General features: G+C 43.7%; 1 protein-coding gene across 7 annotated transcripts in view; it reads right to left on the bottom strand.

The window, feature by feature from the left end:
• LOC112236798 (R3H domain-containing protein 2-like) overlaps positions 1–25,421 on the bottom strand; it is a 105,290-nt gene that overhangs the window by 1,646 nt on the left and 78,223 nt on the right. For 4 of the 7 annotated variants that reach the window (XM_042330123.1, XM_042330127.1, XM_042330103.1 and 1 more), the window contains 8 exons: positions 25,014–25,221; positions 20,592–20,755; positions 20,192–20,340; positions 18,752–18,849; positions 18,430–18,599; positions 16,778–16,928; positions 3,943–4,037; positions 3,385–3,469 (listed from right to left, as the gene is read on the bottom strand). In XM_042330123.1, the coding sequence (XP_042186057.1) occupies positions 3,385–3,469; positions 3,943–4,037; positions 16,778–16,928; positions 18,430–18,599; positions 18,752–18,849; positions 20,192–20,340; positions 20,592–20,755; positions 25,014–25,221 (1,120 nt within the window). The remainder of the gene's footprint in view (positions 1–3,384; positions 3,470–3,942; positions 4,038–16,777; positions 16,929–18,429; positions 18,600–18,751; positions 18,850–20,191; positions 20,341–20,591; positions 20,756–25,013; positions 25,222–25,421) is intronic. The other 3 variants (XM_042330133.1, XM_042330116.1, XM_042330121.1) reach the window with 2 other exon arrangements.

Consider the following 25,421-nt stretch of genomic DNA (forward strand, 5'->3'; position numbering starts at 1 on the left):
GTGTGGTATGTGTGTGTGTGTGTGTATGTGTGTGTGGTATGTGTGTGTGTGGTGTGTGTGTGGTATGTGTGGTATGTGTGTGTGTGGTATGTGTGTGTGTGGTATGTGTGTGTGTGGTATGTGTGTGTGTGTGGTATGTGTGTGTGTGGTATGTGTGTGTGTGTGTGTGTGTGTGGTATGTGTGTGTGGTATGTGTGTGTGTGTGGTATGTGTGTGTGTGGTATGTGTGTGTGTGGTATGTGTGTGTGTGTGTGGTATGTGTGTGTGTGGTATGTGTGTGTGTGTGGTATGTGTGTGTGTGGTGTGTGTGTGTGGTATGTGTGTGTGTGGTATGTGTGTGTGTGTGGGTATGTATGTGTGTGTGTGGTGTGTGTGTGGTATGTGTGGTGTGTGGTATGTGTGTGTGTGTGTGTGTGTGTGGTATGTGTGTGTGTGGTATGTGTGTGTGTGTGGTATGTGTGTGTGTGGTATGTGTGTGTGTGTGGTATGTGTGTGTGTGGTGTGGTGTGTGTGTGTGTGGTATGTGTGTGTGTGTGGTATGTGTGTGTGTGTGTGTATATGTGTGTGTGTGGTATGTGTGTGTGTGGTATGTGTGTGTGTGTGGTATGTGTGTGTGTGTGGTATGTGTGTGTGTGGTATGTGTGTGTATGTGTGTGTGTGGTATGTGTGTGTGTGGTATGTGTGTGTGTGTGGTATGTGTGTGTGTGGTATGTGTGTGTGTGTATGTGTGTGTGTGGTATGTGTGTGTGTGGTATGTGTGTGTGTGGTATGTGTGTGTGGTATGTGTGTGTGGTGTGTGTGTGTGGTATGTGTGTATGTGTGGTATGTGTGTGTGTGTGGTATGTGTGTGTGTGGTATGTGTGTGTGTGTGGTATGTGTGTGTGTGGTATGTGTGTGTGTGGTATGTGTGTGTGTGGTATGTGTGTGTGTGTGGTATGTGTGTGTGTGGTATGTGTGTGTGTGGTATGTGTGTGTGTGTGGTATGTGTGTGTGTGTGTGTGTATGTGTGTGTGTGGTATGTGTGTGTGTGGTATGTGTGTGTGTGGTATGTGTGTGTGTGGTATGTGTGTGTGTGGTATGTGTGTGTGTGGTATGTGTGTGTGTGTGGTATGTGTGTGTGTGGTATGTGTGTGTGTGGTATGTGTGTGTGTGTGGTATGTGTGTGTGTGGTATGTGTGTGTGTGGTATGTGTGTGTGTGGTATGTGTGTGTGTATGTGTGTGTGTGGTATGTGTGTGTGTGGTATGTGTGTGTGTGGTATGTGTGTGTGTGTGTATGTGTGTGTGTGGTATGTGTGTGTGTGGTATGTGTGTGGTATGTGTGTGTGTGGTATGTGTGTGTGTGGTATGTGTGTGTGTGGTATGTGTGTGTGTGTGTGGTATGTGTGTGTGTGGTATGTGTGTGTGTGGTATGTGTGTGTGTGGTATGTGTGGTATGTGTGTGTGTGGTATGTGTGTGTGTGTATGTGTGGTATGTGTGGTATGTGTGTGTGTGTGGTATGTGTGTGTGTGGTATGTGTGTGTGTGGTATGTGTGTGTGTGTGGTATGTGTGTGTGGTATGTGTGGTATGTGTGGTATGTGTGTGTGTGTGTGTGGTATGTGTGTGTGTGTGGTATGTGTGTGTGTGGTATGTGTGTGTGTGTGGTATGTGTGTGTGTGGTATGTGTGTATGTGTGGTATGTGTGTGTGTGGTATGTGTGTGTGTGTGGTATGTGTGTGTGTGGTATGTGTGGTGTGTGGTGTGTGTGTGTGTGGTATGTGTGTGTGTGGTATGTGTGTGTGTGGTATGTGTGGTATGTGTGGTGTGTGTGTGTGTGGTATGTGTGTGTGTGGTATGTGTGTGTGTGGTATGTGTGTGTGTGTGGTATGTGTGTGTGTGGTATGTGTGGTGTGTGGTATGTGTGTGTGTGTGGTATGTGTGTGTGTGGTATGTGTGTGTGTGGTATGTGTGTGTGTGGTATGTGTGTGTGTGGTATGTGTGTGTGTGTGGTATGTGTGTGTGTGGTATGTGTGGTATGTGTGAGTGTGGTATGTGTGTATGTGGTATGTGTGTGTGTGGTATGTGTGTATGTGTGGTATGTGTGTGTGTGTATGTGTGTGTGTGGTATGTGTGTGTGTGGTATGTGTGTGTGTGTGGTATGTGTGTGTGTGTGTGTGGTGTGTGTGGTATGTGTGAGTGTGGTATGTGTGGTATGTGTGTGTGTGGTATGTGTGTGTGGTGTGTGTGTGTGGTATGTGTGTGTGTGGTATGTGTGTGTGGTATGTGTGTGTGTGGTATGTGTGTGTGTGTGGTATGTGTGTGTGTGGTATGTGTGTGTGTGTGGTATGTGTGGTATGTGTGAGTGTGGTATGTGTGTGTGTGTTATGTGTGTGTGTGGTATGTGTGTGTGTGTGGTATGTGTGGTATGTGTGAGTGTGTGGTATGTGTGAGTGTGGTATGTGTGTGTGTGTGGTATGTGTGTGTGTGGTATGTGTGTGTGTGTGGTATGTGTGGTATGTGTGTGGTATGTGTGTGTGTGTGGTATGTGTGTGTGTGGTATGTGTGTGTGTGGTATGTGTGTGTGTGGTATGTGTGGTATGTGTGTGTGGTATGTGTGTGTGTGTGGTATGTGTGTGTGTGGTATGTGTGTGTGTGTGTGGTATGTGTGGTATGTGTGAGTGTGGTATGTGTGTGTGTGTGTGGTATGTGTGTGTGGTATGTGTGAGTGTGGTATGTGTGAGTGTGGTATGTGTGAGTGTGGTATGTGTGAGTGTGGTATGTGTGAGTGTGGTATGTGTGTATGTGGTATGTGTGTGTATTTGTGTGTGTGTGTGTGCTATGTGTGTGTGGTATGTGTGGTATGTGTGTGTGTGTGTGGTATGTGTGTGTGTGTGTGTGTGGTATTTGTGTGTTTGGTATGTGGTGTGGTATTTGTGTGTGTGTATGTGTATGTGTGTGTGTGGTATGTGTGTGTGTGTGTGTGGTATGTGTGTGTGTGTGTGTGGTATGTGTATGTGTGTGTGTGTGTGTGTGGTGTGTGTGTGTGTGTGTGTGTGTGTGGTATGTGTGTGTGGTATGTGTGTGTGTGTATATGTGTGGTATGTGTGTGTGGTATGTGTGTGTGTGGTATGTGTGTGTGTGTGTGGTATGTGTGTGTGTGTGTGTGTGTGTGTGTGGTATGTGTGTGTGGTATGTGTGGTGTGTGTGTATGTGTGTGTGTGTGTGTGGTATGCGTGTGTGTGTGGTATGTGTGAGTGTGTGTGTATATGTGTGTGTGTGTGTATGGTATATGTGTGTGTGTGTGTATATGTGTGTGTGGTATGTGTGTGTGTGTGTGATGGTGAAAGCATAAGATACTCTGTAGATCTAGAGAATGCACTGTAATGAAGAAGTCTGATGTCTTACCTACGTCAGTGGTCCCCAGGTCTGTAGATTGAGACTTCAGTGTCTGTCTCTTCCCTCTCGCCCCATGCTTCATTCCTACCTGGCTCTGAAACGCACCAACAGCACCAGGTTCAAGCAGGTTATAGACTAGTTATAGGTTATAGGCTAGTTATAGGTTATAGGCTAGTTATAAGTTATAGGCTAGTTATAAGTTATAGGCTAGTTATAGGCTGGTTATAGGTTATAGGCTAGTTATAGGCTAGTTATAGGCTGGTTATAGGTTATAGGCTAGTTATAGGCTAGTTATAGGTTATAGGCTAGTTATAGGCTGGTTATAAGCTAGTTATAGGTTATAGGCTAGTTATAGGATATAGGCTAGTTATAGGTTAGTTATAGGCTGGTTATAGGTTATAGGCTAGTTATAGGCTGGTTATAGGTTATAGGCTAGTTATAGGCTGGTTATAGGTTATAGGCTAGTTATAGGCTGGTTATAGGTTATAGGCTACACTTGAAGGGACGCGGAGGCCCGCAACAGAGACGAGAGAGGGATGGAGGGAAGGAGAAAGAGATACACAGTACCTGATGTGAGCTGTAATTGGTCTGGCTGTGGATGAGAGGAGAGGGACCGAGGCTGTACTGGAGAGGCTGGCCCAACAGAGAGTAGCACCCGTCACCTGCACACACACGGCACAGGACACAAACTGAAATATGAGATGTGTGTGAGCCAGAATCAAAAAGTGAACATGGGTTTAAAGGGTTAGCTGGGCAAGTTGGGGAGAGATGTGTCTGTGATAGGCCAGGATAACTGTGTGTCTGTGATAGGCCAGGATAACTGTGTGTCTGTGATAGGCCAGGATAACTGTGTGTCTGATAGGCCAGGATAACTGTGTGTCTGAAAGGCCAGGATAACTGTGTGTCTGATAGGCCAGGATAACTGTGTGTCTGTGATAGGCCAGGATAACTGTGTGTCTGATAGGCCAGGATAACTGTGTGTCTGATAGGCCAGGATAACTGTGTGTCTGTGATAGGCCAGGATAACTGTGTGTCTGATAGGCCAGGATAACTGTGTGTCTGAAAGGCCAGGATAACTGTGTGTCTGATAGGCCAGGATAACTGTGTGTCTGTGATAGGCCAGGAGGCCAGGATAACTGTGTGTCTGTGATAGGCCAGGATAACTGTGTGTCTGTGATAGGCCAGGATAACTGTGTGTCTGAAAGGCCAGGATAACTGTGTGTCTGAAAGGCCAGGATAACTGTGTGTCTGAAAGGCCAGGATAACTGTGTGTCTGATAGGCCAGGATAACTGTGTGTCTGTGATAGGCCAGGATAACTGTGTGTCTGATAGGCCAGGATAACTGTGTGTCTGTGATAGGCCAGGATAACTGTGTGTCTGATAACTGTGTGTCTGAAAGGCCAGGATAACTGTGTGTCTGAAAGGCCAGGATAACTGTGTGTCTGAAAGGCCAGGATAACTGTGTCTGAAAGGCCAGGATAACTGTGTGTCTGTGATAGGCCAGGATAACTGTGTGTCTGTGATAGGCCAGGATAACTGTGTGTCTGATAGGCCAGGATAACTGTGTGTCTGATAGGCCAGGATAACTGTGTGTCTGTGATAGGCCAGGATAACTGTGTGTCTGATAGGCCAGGATAACTGTGTGTCTGAAAGGCCAGGATAACTGTGTGTCTGATAGGCCAGGATAACTGTGTGTATCTGATAGGCCAGGATAACTGTGTGTCTGATAGGCCAGGATAACTGTGTGTCTGTGATAGGCCAGGATAACTGTGTGTCTGTGATAGGCCAGGATAACTGTGTGTCTGAAAGGCCAGGATAACTGTGTGTCTGAAAGGCCAGGATAACTGTGTGTCTGAAAGGCCAGGATAACTGTGTGTCTGAAAGGCCAGGATAACTGTGTGTCTGTGATAGGCCAGGATAACTGTGTGTCTGATAGGCCAGGATAACTGTGTGTCTGTGATAGGCCAGGATAACTGTGTGTCTGAAAGGCCAGGATAACTGTGTGTCTGATAGGCCAGGATAACTGTGTCTGTGATAGGCCAGGATAACTGTGTGTCTGATAGGCAAGGATAACTGGCGTCTGATAGGCCAGGATAACTGTGTCTGATAGGCCAGGATAACTGTCTGAAAGGCCAGGATAACTGTGTGTCTGTGAAGGCCAGGATAACTGTGTGTCTGATAGGCCAGGATAACTGTGTGTCTGATAGGCCAGGATAACTGTGTGTCTGTGAAAGGCCAGGATAACTGTGTGTCTGAAAGGCCAGGATAACTGTGTGTCTGAAAGGCCAGGATAACTGTGTGTCTGTGAAAGGCCAGGATAACTGTGTGTCTGAAAGGCCAGGATAACTGTGTGTCTGAAAGGCCAGGATAACTGTGTGTCTGTGATAGGCCAGGATACTGTGTGTCTGTGATAGGCCAGGATATCTGTGTGTCAGCCAGAATAACTGTGTGTCTGAAAGGCCAGGATAACTGTGTGTCTGAAAGGCCAGGATAACTGTGTGTCTGTGATAGGCCAGGATACTGTGTGTCTGTGATAGGCCAGGATATCTGTGTGTCTGTGATAGGCCAGAATAACTGTGTGTCTGATAGGCCAGGATAACTGTGCGTCTGAAAGGCCAGGATAACTGTGCGTCTGAAAGGCCAGGATAACTGTGTCTGAAAGGCCAGGATAACTGTGTGTCTGAAAGGCCAGGATAACTGTGTGTCTGTGATAGGCCAGGATAACTGTGTGTCTGATAGGCCAGGATAACTGTGTGTCTGAAAGGCCAGGATAACTGTGTGTCTGATAGGCCAGGATAACTGTGTGTCTGTGATAGGCCAGGATAACTGTGTGTCTGAAAGGCCAGGATAACTGTGTCTGAAAGGCCAGGATAACTGTGTGTCTGAAAGGCCAGGATAACTGTGTGTCTGTGAAAGGCCAGGATACATGTGTGTCTGTGAAAGGCCAGGAAAACTGTGTGTCTGTGAAAGGCCAGGATAACTGTGTGTCTGATAGGCCAGGATAACTGTGTGTCTGAAAGGCCAGGATAACTGTGTGTCTGTGAAAGGCCAGGATAACTGTGTGTCTGAAAGGCCAGGATAACTTGGTGACTGTGAAAGGCCAGGATAACTTGGTGACTGTGAAAGGCCAGGATAACTTGGTGACTGTGACAGGCCAGGATAACTGTGTGTCTGAAAGGCCAGGATAACTGTGTGTCTGAAAGGCCAGGATAACTGTGTGTCTGAAAGGCCAGGATAACTGTGTGTCTGTGAAAGGCCAGGATAACTGTGTGTCTGAAAGGCCAGGATAACTTGGTGACTGTGAAAGGCCAGGATAACTTGGTGACTGTGAAAGGCCAGGATAACGGTGTGTGACTGTGACAGGCCAGGATAACTGTGTGTCGGTGACAGGCCAGGATAACTGTGTGTCTGTGAAAGGCCAGGATACCTGTGTGTCTGTGAAAGGCCAGGATACCTGTGTGTCTGTGAAAGGCCAGGATACCTGTGTGTCTGTGAAAGGCCAGGATACCTGTGTGTCTGTGAAAGGCCAGGATACCTGTGTGTCTGTGTGTGTAGAGTGTAAACGGTCAGCTGAGGCAGTGTGTGAAGATGGATGTGTAGGTGAAAGAGCAAGCTAGGCAAGGTGGTGTGTGTGTGTGTGTGTGTGTGTGTGTGTGTGTGTGTGTGTGTGTGTCTGTGTGTGTGTGTGTGTAAGGGGGGGGGCAGCGCAGCCATGTGGGTAAGGTGAGTTAGGTACTCAGGGCCTGCTGGTGGCTGGTCAAAAACAACATGGACAGCTCATCATGAAGGAGTCACTGTGTGAAGGGGTCACTGTGTGAAGGGGTCACTGTGTGAAGGGGTTACTGTGGAAGTGGGTGAAAGAGCGAGAACCAGGAGTTGGCTGGGACTCATCTCTCAATACCAGGAATATCAAACCTGTGTGTAGGTTCCTCAGAAGCGCAAGGGGAGGACCATCCTCCTCAGTGAATAATACAAATTTTTAAAAATTAAATATTTAAAAAAGTTATCATTTTTAATAGAGGTCAAACAATTATGATTTTTCAACGATTATTGGAGGACCAAAAAAAGCAGACACCGATTAAATCGGGCAATTTATATTTATATTTTTTTATATATATATATATTATATATTTATATATTTTATATATATATATATATTTTTTTATATATATATATATATATATATATATATATATATATATATATATATATTTGTAATAATGACAATTACAACAATACTGAATGAACACTTATTTTAACTTAATATAATACATAAATAAAATCAATTTAGTCTCAAATAAATAATGGAACATGTTCAATGTGGTTTAATTAATGCAAAAACAAAGTGTTGGAGAAGAAAGTAAAAGTGCAATATGTGCCGTGTAAAAAAGCTAATATTTGATTTCCTTGCTCAGAACATGAGAACATATGAAAGCTGGTGGTTCCTTTTAACATGAGTCTTCAATATTCTCATTGCCTAATCTCTGGAGTTGATGGGCTTGAAGTCATTGACAGCACTGTGCTTCAACCCTGCTTACGAGCCTGCTGCTGCCTACCACCACTCAGTCAGATTGCTCTATCAAATATTAAATCATAGACTTAATTATAATATAATAAACAGACAGAAATATGAGCATTAGGTCATTAATATGGTCAAAACCGGAAACTATCATTTATATTGTTTATTCTTTCAGTGAACGGAACCATTCTGTATTGTCTGTATTTTATCTAACGGGTGGCAACCACAAGTCTAAATATTGCTGTTACATTGCACAACCTTCAATGTTATGTCATAATTACGTACAATTCCGGCAAATTAATTACGGTCTATGTTAGGAAGAAATGGTCTTCACACAGTTTGCAACGAGCCAGACTGGTGCATATACAGTTGAAGTCTGTAGTTTACATACACCTTAATTAACCAAATACATTTCAAATCAGTTTTTCACCATTCCTGACATTTAATCCGAGTAAACATTCCCTGTTTTAGGTCAGTTAGGATCACCACTTTATTTTAAGAATGTGAAATGTCAGAATAATAGTCGAGAGAATGCTTTATTTGAGCTTTTATTTATTTCATCACATTCCCAGTGGGTCAGAAGTTTACATACACTCAATTAGTATTTGGTAGCATTGCCTTTAAATTGTTTAACTTGGGTCAAACGTTTTCGGGTAGCTTCCCACAATAAGTTGGGTGAATTTTGGCCCATTCCTCCTGACAGAGCTGGTGTAACTGAGTCAGATTTGTAGGCCTCCTTGCTCACACACGCTTTATCCGTTCGGCCAACAAATTTTCTATGGAATTGAGGTCAGGGCTTTGTGATGGCCACTCCAATACCTTGACCTTGTTGTCCTTAAGCCATTGTGCCACAACTTTGGAAGTATGCTTGGGGTCATTGTCCATTTGGAAGACACATTTGTGACCAAGCTTTAACTTTCTGACTGATGTCTTGAGATGTTGCTTCAATATATACACCTAATTTTCTCTTCTCATGATGCCATCTATTTTGTGAAGTGCACCAGTCCCTCCTGCAGCAAAGCACCCCCACAACATGATGCTGCCACCCCCGTGCTTCACAGTTGGGATGGTATTCTTCGGCTTGCAAGCCTCCCCCTTTTTCCTCCAAACATAATGATGGTCATTATGGCCAAACAGTTCTATTTTTGTTTCCTCAGACCAGTAGACATTTCTCCAAAAAGTACGATCTTTGTCCCCATGTACAGTTGCAAACCATAGTCTGGCTTTTTTATGGTGGTTTTGCAGCAGTGGCTTCTTCCTTGCTGAGCGGCCTTTCAGGTTATGTCGATATAGGACTCGTTTTACTGTGGATATAGATACTTTTGTACCGGTTTCCTCCAGCATCTTCACAATGTCCTTTGCTGTTGTTCTGGGATTGATTTGCACTTATCGCACCAAAGTACGTTCATCTCTAGGAGACAGAACGCGTCTTCTTCCTGAGCGGTATGACGGCTGCGTGGTCCCATGGAGTTTATACTTGCATACTATTGTTTGTACAGATGAATGTGGTACCTTCAGGCATTTAGAAATGGCTCCCAAGGATGAACCAGACATGTGGAGGTCTACAATTTATTTTTCTGAGGTCTTGGCTGATATCTTTTGATTTTCCCATGATGTCAAGCAAAGAGGCACTGAGTTTGAAGGTAGGCCTTGAAATACATCCACAGGTACACCTCCAATTGACTCAAATTATGTCAATTAGCCTATCAGAAGCTTCTAAAGCCATGACATAATTTTCTGGAATTTTCCAAGCTGTTTAAAGGCACAGTCAACTTAGTGTGTGTAAACTTCTGACACACTGGCATTGTGACACAGTGAATTATAAGTGAAATAATCTGCAAACAATTATTGGAAAAATTCATCCTGTCATGCACAAAGTAGATGTCCTAACCAACTTGCCAAAACTATAGTTTGTTAACAAGAAATTTGTGGAGTGGTTGAAAAACGAGTTTTAATGACTTTTAATGACAACCTAAGTGTATGTAAACTTCCGACTTCAACTGTACCCCGATTCTGCTTACACTGAACGCAAGAGAAGTGACAATTTCAGGCACCGCATTGATTATATGCAATGCAGGACAAGCTAGTTAAACAAGTAATATCATCAACCATGTGTAGTTAGTGATTATGTTAAGATTGATTGTTTTTTTATAAGTTTAATGCTAGCTATCAACTTACCATGGCTCCTTGCTGCCTGCACTCGCGTAAACAGGTGGTCAGCCTGCCACGCAGTCTCCTCGTGGATTACAATATAAATTGGCAAAAATGCTGATTAAAGACTTATGAAAACTTGAAATGGGCCCTAATTAATCAGCCATTCAGATTAATCGGTCGACCTCTAATTTTTAGATAACAATCCTAAATATATTCACGACCTCTAATTTTTAGATAACAATACTAAATATATTCACGACCTCTAATTTTTAGATAACAATACTAAATATTTTCACGACCTCTAATTTTTAGATAACAATACTAAATATATTCACGTCACTGTAAAAAAAATGTTAAAAAAACACAACTTATTTGCATTAGTATTCAGACCCTTTGCTGTGAGACTCGAAATTGAGCTTCTGTTTCTATTGATCATCCTTGTGATATTTCTACAACTTGATTGGAGTCCACCTGTGGTAAATTCAATTGATTGGACACGATTTGGAAAGGCACACACCTGTCTATTAAAGGTTCCACAGTTGACAGTGCACGTCAGAGCAAAAACCAAACCATGAGATCGAAGGAATTGTCCGTAGAGCTCCGAGACAGGATTGTGTCGAGGCACAAATCTGGGGAAGGGGTACCAAAACATTTCTGCAGCATTGAAGGACTCCAAGAACACAGTGGCCTCATTCATTCTTAAATGGAAGAAGTTTGGAACAACCAAGACTTTGTCCGCCCAGCCAAACTGAGCAATCGGGAGAGAAGGGCTTTGGTCAGGGGGGTTACCAAGAACTCGATGGTCACTCTGACAGAGCTCCAGAGTTCCTCTGTGGAGATGAGAGAAGGGCCTTGGTCAGGGAGGTGACCAAGAACTCGATGGTCACTCTGACAGAGCTCCAGAGTTCCTCTGTGGAGATGGGAGAACCTTCCAGAAGGACAACCATCTCTGCAGCACTCCACCATCAGGCCTTTATGGTAGAATGGCCAGATGGAAGCCGTTTTTCAGTAAAAGGCACATGACAGCCAGCGTGGAGTTTGCTTGGAGTTTGCTAAAAGGCACCTAAAGACTCAAGACCATGAGAAACAAGATTCTCTGGTCTGATGAAAACAAGATTGAACTCTTTGGCCTGAATGCCAAGCGTCACGTCTGGAGGAAACCTGGCACCATCCCTACAGTTATAAAACCCTCACTCCCCCCTATCTGAGATATCTACTGCAGCCCTCATATCTCACACACACACACACACAACCACCCGTTCTGCCAGTCACATTCTGTTAAAGGTCCCCTAAGCACACACATCCCTGGGTTGCACCTCTTTTCAGTTCGCTGCAACTAGCGACTGGAACGAGCTGCAACAAACACTCAAACTGGACAGTTTTATCTCAACCTCTTCATTCAAAGACTCAATCATGGACACTCTTACTGACAGTTGTGGCTGCTTTGTGTGATGTATTGTTGTCTCTACCTTCTTGCCCTTTGTGCTGTTGTCTGTGTCCAATAATGTTTGTACCATGTTTTGTGCTGCTACCATGTGTTGTGCTACCATGCTGTGGTCATGTTGTGTTGCTACCATGCTGTGTGGTCATGTTGTGTTGCTGCCTTGCTATGTTGTTGTCATGTTGTGTTGCTACCATGTTGCTGTCATATTGTGTTGCTACCATGTTGTGCTGCTTACCATGCTGTGGTCATGTTGTGTTGCTACCATGCTGTGTTGCCATATGTTGCTACCATGCTGTGGTCATGTTGTGTTGCTACCATGCTGTGTTGTCATGTGTTGCTGCCATGCTATGTTGTTGTCTTAGGTCTCTCTTTACGTAGTGTTGTGTTGTCTCTCTTGTTGTGATGTGTGTTTTGTCCTATATTTATATTTATATTGTATTTATTTATTCATTTTTAATCCCAGGCCCCGTCCCCGCAGGAGGCCTTTTACCTTTTGGTAGGCCGTCATTGTAAATAAGAATTTGTTCTTAACTGACTCGCCTAGTTAAATAAAAAGGTTAAATAAAGTACATTTAAAAAATATGGTTAAGCATGGTGGTGGCTGCATCATGCTGTGGGGATGTTCTTCAGCGGCAGGGACTGGGAGAATAGTCAGCATCGAGGCAAAGCTGAATTGAGCAAAGTACAGAGAGATCCTTGATGAAAACTTTCTCTAGAGCGCTCAGGACAGCAGACTGGAGTGAAGGTTCAGCTTCCAACAGGACAACGCAGGACTGGCTTCAGGACAAGTCTCTGAATGTTCTTGAGTGGCCCAGCCAGAGCCCGGACTTGAACCTGATCGAACATCTCTGGAGAGACCTGAAAATAGCTGTGCAGTGACACTCCCCATCCAACCTGAGAGGATCTGCAGACAAGAATGGGAGAAACCCCGCAAATACAGGTGTGCCAAGCTTGTATCGTCATACACAAGAAGACTCAAGGCTGTAATCGCTGCCAAAGGTGCTTCAACAAAGTACTGAGTAAAGGGTCTGAATACTTATGTAAATGTGATATCAGTTTTTTTTATTTTTAATACATTTGCTAAACATTTCTAAAAACCTTTTTTTGCTTTGTCATTATGGGGTATTGTGTGTAGATTGATGAGGGATTAAAAAATATATATATATTTTTAGAATAAAGTTGTAACGTAACAAAATGTCGAAAAAGGGGTCTGAATACTTTCCGATTGCACTGTATATCGTGGGTATCGCACCCTCCTAAAAAAAATGACACCAGCCTCCACTGGTGTGTGTGTGTCGAGCAAGCTACCAAAGTAATATTGGTAATTCACTGGTTTTCTATGTTAACTTTGGTAATTTACACTTGAATAAAGTAAAAAAAAAAAAAAAAAAACGTATTCATATATAGTATTAATTATTATTATTTTTGTCTCTTTATTGTCCATGAGATTCTAGTAAATAGACCGTATGATTCAATAGAAAATAAACTAATTCGTGAAAAAAGCATCTAAAATCAACAATGCCATTATTTTCAAATAACTCTGCAACTCTTACAACTATTGACTTTTTTTTCACAACTGCCCACAGAGACAGTCAAATAAAGACAAGTGTGTAGAAAATGAAAGTTAATTTAATGCTGAAACCCTCATATTAAACACCAATGAATGGTATTCACAAAGTTGATGGTTTATATTTAGGATAATATTTTACTGCTTTGTCATTCAATGTTTTACTTTTTAAAACATCTTATTTAAATATTGTATATACAGTATTTTAGATGAGACGACACAGGGGGCCAGTGATAATCTGAAGTACCCAAAAAATTCCACTTGATGTCGTGTCGTCTTATAAAATTTCCCCCAAAAACCTGAAAGCAAAAACAATGTCTAAACTTAGGTTTCCAGTAATATACCCTCCCTTTGCAACCCAAGTCAGGTGTGTGAGGACAGATGAGTAGGTGAAAGGGCCAGATAACGTAGGCAAGCAGGCGTGAGGTGTGTGTGTGTGTGTGTGGGTTTGTGTGTGTAAGGGGGGAGGTTGGGGTCAGCGCAGCCATGTGGGTAAGGTGAGTTAGGTTCTCAGGGCCTGCTGGTGGCTGGTCAAAATCAACATGGACAGCTCATCATGAAGGAGTCACTGTGTGAAGGGGTCACTGTGTGAAGGGGTCACTGTGTGAAGGGGGTGAAAGAGGCTCACTGTAGTCAAACATGCCTGTGTGTGTGTGTGTGTGTGTGTGTATGAGTGTGTATGTGTATGAGTGTGTGTTTGTGTGTGTGTGTATGAGTGTGTGTTTGTGTGTGTGTGTATGAGCATGTGTGTGTCAAATCAAATCAAATTTATTTGTCACATGCAGATGTTAATGCGAGTGTAGCGAAATGCTTGTGCTTCTAGTTCCGACAATGCAGTAATAACCAACAAGTAATCTAACTAACAATTCCAAAACTACTACCTTATAGACACAAGTGTAAGGGGATAAAGAATATGTACATAAAGATATATGAATGAGTGATGGTACAGAGCGGCATAGGCAAGATGCAGTAGATGGTATTGAGTACAGTATATACATATGAGATGAGTATGTAAACAAAGTGGCATAGTTAAAGTGGCTAGTGATACATGTAATTACATAAGGATGCAGTAGATGATATAGAGTACAGTATATACGTATACATATGAGATGAATAATGTAGGGTATGTAAACATTATATTAAGTAGCATTGTTTAAAGTGGCTAGTGATATATTTTACATAATTTCCCATCAATTCCCATTATTAAAGTGGTTGGAGTTGAGTCAGTGTGTTGGCAGCAGCCACTCAATGTTAGTGGTGGCTGTTTAACAGTCTGATGGCCTTGAGATAGAAGCTGTTTTTCAGTCTCTCGGTTCCAGCTTTGATGCACCTGTACTGACCTCGCCTTCTGGATGGCAGCGGGGTGAACAGGCAGTGGCTCGGGTGGCAGTGGCTCGGGTGGTTGTTGTCCTTGATGATCTTTATGGCCTTCCTGTGACATCGGGTGGTGTAGGTGTCCTGGAGGGCAGGTAGTTTGCCCCGGTGATGCGGTGTGCAGACCTCACTACCCTCTGGAGAGCCTTACGGTTGTGGCCGGTGCAGTTGCCGTACCAGGCGGTGATACAGCCCGACAGGATGCTCTCGATTGTGCATCTGTAGAAGTTTGTGAGTGCTTTTGGTGACAAGCCGAATTTCTTCAGCCTCCTGAGGTTGAAGAGGCGCTGCTGCGCCTTCTTCACGATGCTGTCTGTGTGGGTGGACCAATTCAGTTTGTCTGTGATGTGTACGCCGAGGAACTTAAAACTTACTACCCTCTCCACTACTGTTCCATCAATGTGGATAGGGGGGTGTTCCCTCTGCTGTTTCCTGAAGTCCACAATCATCTCCTTAGTTTTGTTGACGTTGAGTGTGAGGTTATTTTCCTGACACCACACTCCGAGGGCCCTCACCTCCTCCATGTAGGCCGTCTCATCGTTGTTGGTAATCAAGCCTACCACTGTTGTGTCGTCCGCAAACTTAATGATTGAGTTGGAGGCGTGCGTGGCCACGCAGTCGTGGGTGAACAGGGAGTACAGGAGAGGGCTCAGAACGCACCCTTGTGGGGCCCCAGTGTTGAGGATCAGCGGGGTGGAGATGTTGTTGCCTACCCTCACCACCTGGGGGCGGCCCGTCAGGAAGTCCAGTACCCAGTTGCACAGGGCAGGGTCGAGACCCAGGGTCTCGAGCTTGATGACGAGCTTGGAGGGCACTATGGTGTTAAATGCCGAGCTGTAGTCGATGAACAGCATTCTCACATAGGTATTCCTCTTGTCCAGATGGGTTAGGGCAGTGTGCAGTGTGGTTGAGATTGCATCGTCTGTGGACCTATTTGGGCGGTAAGCAAATTGGAGTGGGTCTAGGGTGTCAGGTAGGGTGGAGGTGATATGGTCCTTGACTAGTCTCTCAAAGCACTTCATGATGACGGAAGTGAGTGCTACGGGGCGGTAGTCGTTTAGCTCAGTTACCTTAGCTTTCTTGGGAACAGGAACAATGGTGGCCCTCTTGAAGCATGTGGGAACAACAGACTGGGATAGGGATTGATTGAATATGTCCGTAAACACACCAGCCAGCTGGTCTGCGCATGCTCCGAGGGCGCGGCTGGGGATGCCGCCTGGGCCTGCAGCCTTGCGAGGGTTAACACGTTTAAATGTTTTACTCACCTCGGCTGCAGTGAAGGAGAGGCCGCATGTTTTGGTTGCGGGCCGTGTCAGTGGCACTGTATTGTCCTCAAAGCGGGCAAAAAAGTTATTTAGTCTGCCTGGGAGCAAGACATCCTGGTCCGCGACGGGGCTGGTTTTCTTTTTGTAATCCGTGATTGACTGTAGACCCTGCCACATACCTCTTGTGTCTGAGCTGTTGAATTGAGATTCTACTTGGTCTCTATACTGACGCTTAGCTTGTTTGATTGCCTTGCGGAGGGAATAGCTACACTGTTTGTATTCGGTCATGTTTCCGGTCACCTTGCCCTGATTAAAAGCAGTGGTTCGCACTTTCAGTTTCACGCGAATGCTGCCATCAATCCACGGTTTCTGGTTTGGGAATGTTTTAATCGTTGCTATGGGAACGACATCTTCAACGCACGTTCTAATGAACTCGCTCACCGAATCAGCGTATTCGTCAATGTTGCTGTTGGACGCAATACCCAAACATATCCCAGTCCACGTGATGGAAGCAGTCTTGGAGTGTGGAATCACTGTGTGTGTGTATGAGCGTGTGTGTGTGTATGTGTATGAGCGTGACTGCTACCGGCTCACAGTGACATTTGTTCAGTAAGGTGGCATGTACACATCTTTTTTTCATGTCATGTCAAACTGGTGTGTGTGTGTGTGTGTGTGTGTGTGTGTGTGTGTGTGTGTGTGTGTGTGTAAAAAATAGTGTTTTTTTCTCCCCTTATTTCGTGACATCCAAAATGGTTGTTCCGATCTGGTGTCATCATGGCAACTCCCCAACGGGGTTGGTAGAGGCACGTTTCCTGCATCACATGCCCCTCCAAGCTACTTCCCCGGCCAAACTCTCCCCTAACCCGGACGGCGCTGGGCTGATTGTGTGCCACCCTATGGGACTCCCGTCATAGTCGGCTGTAGTGGTGCCTTAGACCAGGGCACCTTTCGGGAGGCCACTTGTGTGTGTGTTTGTGTGTGTCTGTGTGTGTGTCTGTGTGTGTGTCTGTGTATGCGGTGTGTGCATGGTAAGTATTTACGGTGTGCATCTGTTTTTCTCCGTCTCTGTGTGGTGTTACCTTGTGCGGGCCCTGGTCCGGGCCGGGGGAACTGTGACAGTAGGGGCAGAGGGCCGAGGCCTGGACAGACACTGCTCACGCTGCCTGAGGGGGAAGGGGTAGGAGACTGGGTGGGGGAGGACAGAGGACTGCTCTGCATCTGTGTACTCGTCTGGAGGGGGGATGGGGGAGGGAGAGAGAGGGGAGGACATGGATAGAGGAGAGGACGAGACATACTGTAGTTCACAATATAGATAGTCAACAAATATATCACAAATTAGTATTTTTTCATTTAAAATGTCATGTCAGCATAGGAGAATCCTACGCTGTCCTCCTTATGAATAGTCCACGGGATACTGTAAGTGAGGGAGAGGTATAGAGTATACAGGAAGTACAGTAATTCTGTGTATATAGTACCTGTTGGTGTACTGTAGTGTAGTATTATAGTAGTGCTGTATATAGTACCTGTTGTAGTACTGTATGGTAGTATTATAGTAGTGCTGTAAATAGTACCTGTTGTAGTACTGTATGGTAGTATTATAGTAGTGCTGTATATAGTACCTGTTGTAGTACTGTATGGTAGTATTATAGTAGTGCTGTATATAGTACCTGTTGTAGTACTGTATGGTAGTATTATAGTAGTGCTGTATATAGTACCTGTTGTAGTACTGTATGGTAGTATTATAGTAGTGCTGTAAATAGTACCTGTTGTAGTACTGTATGGTAGTATTATAGTAGTGCTGTATATAGTACCTGTTGTAGTACTGTATGGGAGTATTATAGTAGTGCTGTATATAGTACCTGTTGGTGTACTGTAGTGTAGTATTATAGTAGTGCTGTATATAGTACCTGTTGTAGTACTGTATGGTAGTATTATAGTAGTGCTGTAAATAGTACCTGTTGTAGTACTGTATGGTAGCACTGTATATATGCTGTATATAGTACCTGTTGGTGTACTGTAGTGTAGTATTATAGTAGTGCTGTATATAGTACCTGCTGTAGTACTGTATGGAAGTATTATAGTAGTGCTGTATACAGTACCTGTTGTAGTACTGTATGGTAGTATTATAGTAGTGCTGTATATAGTACCTGTTGTAGTACTGTATGGTAGTATTATAGTAGTGCTGTAAATAGTACCTGTTGGTGTACTGTAGTGTAGTATTATAGTAGTGCTGTATATAGTACCTGTTGTAGTACTGTATGGTAGTATTATAGTAGTGCTGTATATAGTACCTGTTGTAGTACTGTATGGTAGTATTATAGTAGTGCTGTATACAGTACCTGTTGTAGTACTGTATGGTAGTACCTGTTGTAGTACTGTATGGTAGTATTATAGTAGTACCTGTTGTAGTACTGTGTAGTGCTGTATACAGTACCTGTATATATTGTAGTACTGTACTGTGGTAGTATTATAGTAGTGCTGTATATAGTACCTGTTGTAGTACTGTATGGTAGTATTATAGTAGTGCTGTAAATAGTACCTGTTGGTGTACTGTAGTGTAGTATTATAGTAGTGCTGTATATAGTACCTGTTGTAGTACTGTATGGTAGTATTATAGTAGTGCTGTATATAGTACCTGTTGGTGTACTGTATGGTAGTATTATTGTAGTGCTGTATATAGTACCTGTTGGTGTACTGTATGGTAGTATTATTGTAGTGCTGTATACAGTACCTGTTGTGTGTTGTCAGATTTGTAGAGTTCTCCAGGCTTACTGGGTCTCTGCTCGAGGCTGTAGTACTTGCAGGGGTTCCACTGGACCAGAGGAGGATTGTGGGTAGGCTGGGGTCCGTTGGGGACACTAAGCTGCATGACCATCACCCCAGGCCCTGGGGGGGCCACCCCTGTAGCACCACACACAAAGTTAAAGCATTGTAGGGAAAAGGTTACACTTTTAAAGTGAACCCTTCGTCATAAGGGCTACGACACAGGGCCAACGTTGTTGACCAAACCTAATCGATAAAGTTAGAGCTCGGGAAAACAGATGAACTCTCACCTGAATATTGCTGCTGTAGCTGTGGGGGGTTGCAGGGAGAAGTAGATGGGTTCATCTGGTACTGCTCTGAGCTGGGCTGCAGGTACCCTACTGATGGACTGGAGAGAGACGCACACAGAAACAAACACACACACACACACACACACACACACACACACACACACACACACACACACACACACACACACACACACACACACACACACACACACACACACACACACACACACACACACACACACACACACACACACACACACACACACAGAGAAACACACACACACACACACAGAGACGCACACACAGAGAAACACACACACACACACATAGAGACGCACACACACAGAGAAACACACACACAGAGAAACACACACACACAGAGAAACACACACACAGAGAAACACACACACAGAGAAAACACACAACACACACACACACACAGAGAAACACACACACACACATAGAGAAACACACACACACAGAGAAACACACACACACAGAGACACACACACACAGAGAAAAACACACACAGAAACACACACACAGAGAAACACACACACACAGAGAAACACACACACACACACACACAGAGAAACACACACACACACACAGAGAAACACACACACACACACAGAGAAACACACACACACACACAGAAACACACACACAGAGAAACACACACACACAGAGAAACACACATAGAGAAACACACACACACAGAAACACACACACACACAGAGACACACACAGAGAAACACACAGAGAAACACACACACATACATAGAGAAACACACAGAGAAACACACAGAGAAACACACAGAGAAACACACAGAGAAACACACAGAGAAACACACAGAGAAACACACAGACACACGCACTGTAAGCACTTGGCAGTCATCCACAGACGGTAGGCATATCACATCAATAAGCTGCTAGGCTTCAATCACAACGGGCATATTTTGTTTAGCGAGAGTGTGGAAGCGATGCGTCACAGAAAAATAAAGTGTTTAAAGAGGTTGTTTATTGATTCCAGTCATGTGACTTTCTATCCTAATTCAATCGTCTTTAATGACTTCACTTACAGCTCAGTTTCCCCACAGTGTCTTACAATTACTGCTTAGCCAGGCGGTCAGCAGGAGAGCTTGTTACTGATAAGAGTTACATTCAACGGATTCATTCTGCTTCTGGAGTATAGGCCATTTCCTCTGTAATGTGTTTTTAATTTTTTATTTTTTTAAGTGTAGTTTATTATTGTAATTCCAGAAGTGAGATTATAAGTGACACTTATTTAGAACAAGTTATCTGGGTTGTAGCTTAACAGGTCTGCTGGAGGCAATATGTTGGGAGTCGTTCTCCCCATACAATATATCCAGCACTTCAGTATCTGTTCAAAGCACGCTTTATAAAATCACTTAAAAAAAAAAAAAGGTAAGTACCTACCTTGTGCTGTTCTGTTGTGTGGGGGTGATGACGCTGTAGTATACAGGCATGGGCCCCTGGACAGTCTGCACAGACTGACTGACTGGCACCATGACCTGCTGCTGGTATTGCTGGATCATCTGTTGAGAGTCACTGGCCACAGGGACCTGCTAGGAGGCAAGACACGTGAACATGTAGCCAATGTGAGTTGACACCCTCTACCCAATAGGGAATATCCTCTTGGTCTAATAGCTGGTTTCCCGAGCGAGAGACCCCGGTTCGGATTACAACAGTTACATCCCACTCGTCACTTTTACATAACAATAGTTGTGGTCCGAGAACTGAGCCTTGAGGAACTCCTAAATGCATACAAGATGTAGCAATCTCACACACAAACACACACACATAACCTTAAATGTACCTGATATGAGGGCATCTGTGGGTACTGAACCATCATTGCCGTCACCTGTCCATGCATGCCCTGCCCCTGGGAGTTGAGGAGGGCCTGGTTCTGGGGCTGCTGGGATACTCCTATCATTCCCTGGTACTGGGGCTGCTGGCTGGGCATCATGGTCTGGAGAGCTGCTGATTATGTAGGACATGGTCATGGTAACACAGGTGTGTGTGTGTGTGTGTGTGTATTTTGGGTATGCCACACACCTATCAACCCTGGTCCTACTGGTGACACGCAGGCACATGGAAGAATCACATTTATACTCTAAATACATTTGAATATACAGGAATTTGACTCAGTGAAATGGAGCTGCCACTAAAACAGGATATACAGACAGACGATAAACAGGATATACAGACAGGCGATAAACAGGATATACAGACAGACGATGAACAGGATATACAGACAGGCGATGAACAGGATATACAGACGCAGAATTTACACAAATCCACATACAGTAAGCTAAAAACTACAGAATACACTATAAAACACTAAGACACATTATTTAAATGATGCACGTAGGGACGTATCAATAAAAATGATTTCATGTTCATGTTAAGACAGACTGTCTAGAAAGAAAGGAATGTACACAACGTCATGAAAGACCATGGGCCTATATGGGGAAGCAGAACATGACTGTCCGGCAGAGGGTAGGCTTGTTGCTGCCTGAATGCTCAGGGTCATTCCGAGTATAACCAAGGTAACTTTTCAGGACTCGTTGCATCAGTACTTCTGTCCCCAACTACACAATGTGGTGACTAAAATAGCCATTTATTCCTGGGAACCAGTATTTAGCTAACCTTGATCCTTGTGTTATTTTAGAGCTCTGTTGGCGCTGTTTCTGTTGACACGGCAAGGGTCTGATCATGTTGACTGGGTGAATGAACGGCTGCCGTACACAGTGTATTCTATGTTGCCAAATCAGGCGATCAGCACTTCGTTGCCTCTATGCTTTGAAAGTCTCTGTACTCAAAACACTGTTGATAAATGTTTATTCAGCAAATATACACAGTGAAATACAGTGTACAGTAGTCCTGGCTTTCACCGGTCCTGCTTAGTCAGATTCTCAAACTGTGAGTGTAACCTCATTTTAATATGAAGTGTAGAAATTGAGTTGGCTTTGGTCAAAAGCATGTCCAATACATTTTTTTAATGTTTAAAACCTGGTAAAAAAAAAGGTCTGAACAGACCGTTACGAGATGCAGGGAGTGTATCGTGTAGCCCCATCCAAGTAGAACAAATTGGTGTTGTATGAACAAGGATATGGTCAGATGTAATCACACCCAACCAAAATATAAACGCAACATGTAAACTGTTGGTCCCATGCTTCATGAGCTAAAATAAACGTTTTTATATTTTTATATATAGTATTCCACATGCAGAAAAAGCTTATTTCTCTCAAATGACGTGTACAAATTGGTTTAAATCCCTTTTAGTGAGCATTTCTCAGATGGCCGGCTGGACGTAGTGACAAATTCAGTGGCTTATGGTAGAAAAATGTACATAAAATATCTGGCAACAGCTCTGGTGGGCATTCCTGCAGTCAGCATGCCAATTGCATGCCCCCTCAAAACTTGAGACATCTGTGGCATTGTGTTGTGTGACAAAACTGCACATTTTAGAGTGACCTTTCATTGTCCGCAGCACAAGGTGAACCTGTGTAATGATCATGCTGTTTAAACAGATTCTTGATATGCCACACCTGTCAGGTGGATGGATTGTCTTGGCAAAGGGGAAATACTCACTAACAAGGAAGTAAACATATTTGTGCAAAATAGATCAGAAAAATATGGGTTTTTTTTGTGTACAGGGGAAAAAAATATAGTTTTGTTATTGGGTCACAAGAGCAATACGATCATAAAAAATAAAATTATAATTCACCCCCCTTTAAAAAAAAAAAAGTACATCCCCTCCCACCCATTCCAAATATACATACACACCCCCCACCCCACTTTCCATGTTCGACAATATTACTACAGAGCATCCAATTGACCACCAGAGACATTCTTCAAAGGACAAAGGACTCGGTTTGGCAACACGGCCTTCCATCTACCATCAACCTACTGAAGCGCAGCTCAGAGTAAATATTTATTGCATTTTCCTTTTCCAAATGGGCGGTAATTTAGAATGCATAAGATACTGTATTTACGATAGCACAGATTCGCCCCTTTTTTTCCTCAGTCTTTCCGCTCTTTCACTCAAATCCAGCCCCTTTTCTTTTGTGTAACCAGCTGTCATATCTGTTCCGTCCGCTAGGGACGTTTTACTTTATGACGTAATTTGTAATCAAGTTATGATTAATTATGTGTATGTGTAATTCTGTGTGATTAGTTAGGTATTTAGTAAATAAATAATTAACCCCAATTTTGTATTGCTGATTCAACTTGTTAGCCAGGGTTCGTGCAGATAACCAAGAATTTACAACTTTCAGATGAGACTGAATTAAGGTGACGATTAATATTGACTGCTATTGATGTAAAATATTACTAGGTCTTTAAGAGTTTATTCGGAAGATAACAGCTCTATAAATATTTTTTCATGGTGCCCGACTCTCTAGTTAATTACATTTACATGATTAGCTCAATCAGGTAATATTAATTTATGGAGAAATTATTTTATAGAATAGCATGTCATATCACTTAATCCGGCATAGCCAAAGACACGACATCAGCATATGGAACATTTCTGGAATCTTTCATTTCAGGAACCAAACACTTTACATGTTTCGTTTACAGTGCCTTTGGATTGTATTCAGACATCTGGACTTTTTCCACATTTTGTTAGGTTACAGCCTTATTCTAAAATTGTTTGATGTTTTTTTCCTCATCAACCTACACACAATACCCCATAATGACATCACAATACCCCATAATGACATCACGATACCCCATAATGACATCACAATACCCTATAATGACAAAGCAAAAAAAAAAAGGTTTAGACATTTTTGCAAATTTATGAAAACGAAAAACTGAAATATTACATTTACATAAGTATTGAGACCCTTTACTCAGTACTTTGTTGAAGCACCTTTGGCAGTGATTACAGCCTCGAGTCTTCTTGGGTCTGACGCTACCAGCTTGGTGCAACTGTATTTGGGGAGTTTCTCACATTCTTCTCTGCAGATCCTCTCCAGCTCTGGCAGGTTGGATGGAGAGCGTCGCTGCACAGCTATTTTCAGGTCTCTCCAGAGATGTTAGATCGGGTTCAAGTCCAGGCTCTGACTGGGCCACTCAAGGACATTCAGAGACTTGTCCCAAAGCCAATCCTGCATTGTCTTGGCTGTGTGCTTAGGGTCCTTGTCCTGTTGGAAGGTAAACCTTCACCCCAGTCTGAGGTCCTGAGCACTCCGGAGCAGGTTTTCATCAAGGATCTCTCTGGTAATTTGCTACGTTAATCTTTGCCTCAATCCAGACTAGTCTCCCAGTCCCTGCTGCTGAAAATGATCCCCACAGCATGATGCTGCCACCACTATGCCAGGTATCCTCCAGACATGATGCTTGGCATTCAGGACAAAGAGTTCAGTCTTGGTTTTATCAGACCAGACCAAGATTATGAATCTTGTTTCTCATAGTTCGAGAGTCTTTAGGTGCCTTTTAGCAAACTCCAAGCAGGCTGTCATGTGCCTTTTACTGAGGAGTGGCTTCCGTCTGGCCACTCTACCATAAAGGCCTGATTGTGGAGTGCTACAGAGATGGTTGTCCTTCTGGAAGGTTCTATCTCCACAGAAGAACTCTGGAGCTCAGTCAGAGTGACCATCGGGTTCTTGGTCACCTCCCTGACCAAGGCCCTTCTCCCCCCAGATTGCTCAGTTTGGCTGGGCGGCCAGCTCTAGGAAGAGTCTTGGTGGTTCCAAACTTCTTCCATTTAAGAATGATGGAGGCCACTGTGTTCTTGGGGACCTCAATGCCGCAGAAATGTGCCTCGACAATCCTGTATCGGATCTCTATGGACAATTCCTTCGACCTCATGGCATGGTTTTTGCTCTGACATGCACTGTCAAATATGGGACCTTATATAGACAGGTGTGTACCTTTCCAAATCATGTCTAATCAATTGAATTTACCACAGGTGGACTCCAATCAAGGATGATCAATGGAAACAGGATGCACCTGAGATCGATTTCAAATCCCATAGCAAAGGGTCTGAATACTTATGTAAATAAGGTATTTCTGTTTTTGATTTGTCATTATGGGGTATTGTGTGTAGATTGCTGAGGAAATTGTTTAATTTAATCAATTTTAGAATAAGGCTGTAACGTAACAAAATGTGGAAAAATGTCAAGGGGTCTGAATACTGTATATTTTTGTTCAGTATAAAACTTTAAAAAGTAGTGAGACAGACAGACTAATCTTTAATTGAGAAAGATGGTACTGTAGTGGTACTGACCAGACTGCTGTGTGGGCTGAGCCATGGGCTGGGGCATGGGCTGAGCCATGGGCTGGGCAGGGTAGGACACCTGGTGAGACATGGGTCCAGGCCGGTACTGCTGCCCTGTGCTGGGGTACTGTTGCCCTGTGCTGGGGTACTGCTGCCCTGTGCTGGGGTACTGCTGCCCTGTGCTGGGGTACTGCTGTCCAGGGGTGTAATAAGATATCTGGAGGAGCAGAGGGAGGGAGAAATGCAGTCAGTTCATAGGTAGTACAATAAGAAACCTTCCAACCAAATTAATAAAAGTGCGCAAACTAGAAATCAACTCTTAGCGGTTGATGGAAGTTCAAAGGTAGCATTTATATTTATTATGGATCTCCATTAGTTCCTGCCAAGGCAGCAGCTACTCTTCCTGGGGTTTATTAT

The sequence above is a fragment of the Oncorhynchus tshawytscha genome, linkage group LG02 (genome assembly GCF_018296145.1).
Source record: "Oncorhynchus tshawytscha isolate Ot180627B linkage group LG02, Otsh_v2.0, whole genome shotgun sequence".
Lineage (NCBI taxonomy): Eukaryota > Metazoa > Chordata > Actinopteri > Salmoniformes > Salmonidae > Oncorhynchus > Oncorhynchus tshawytscha.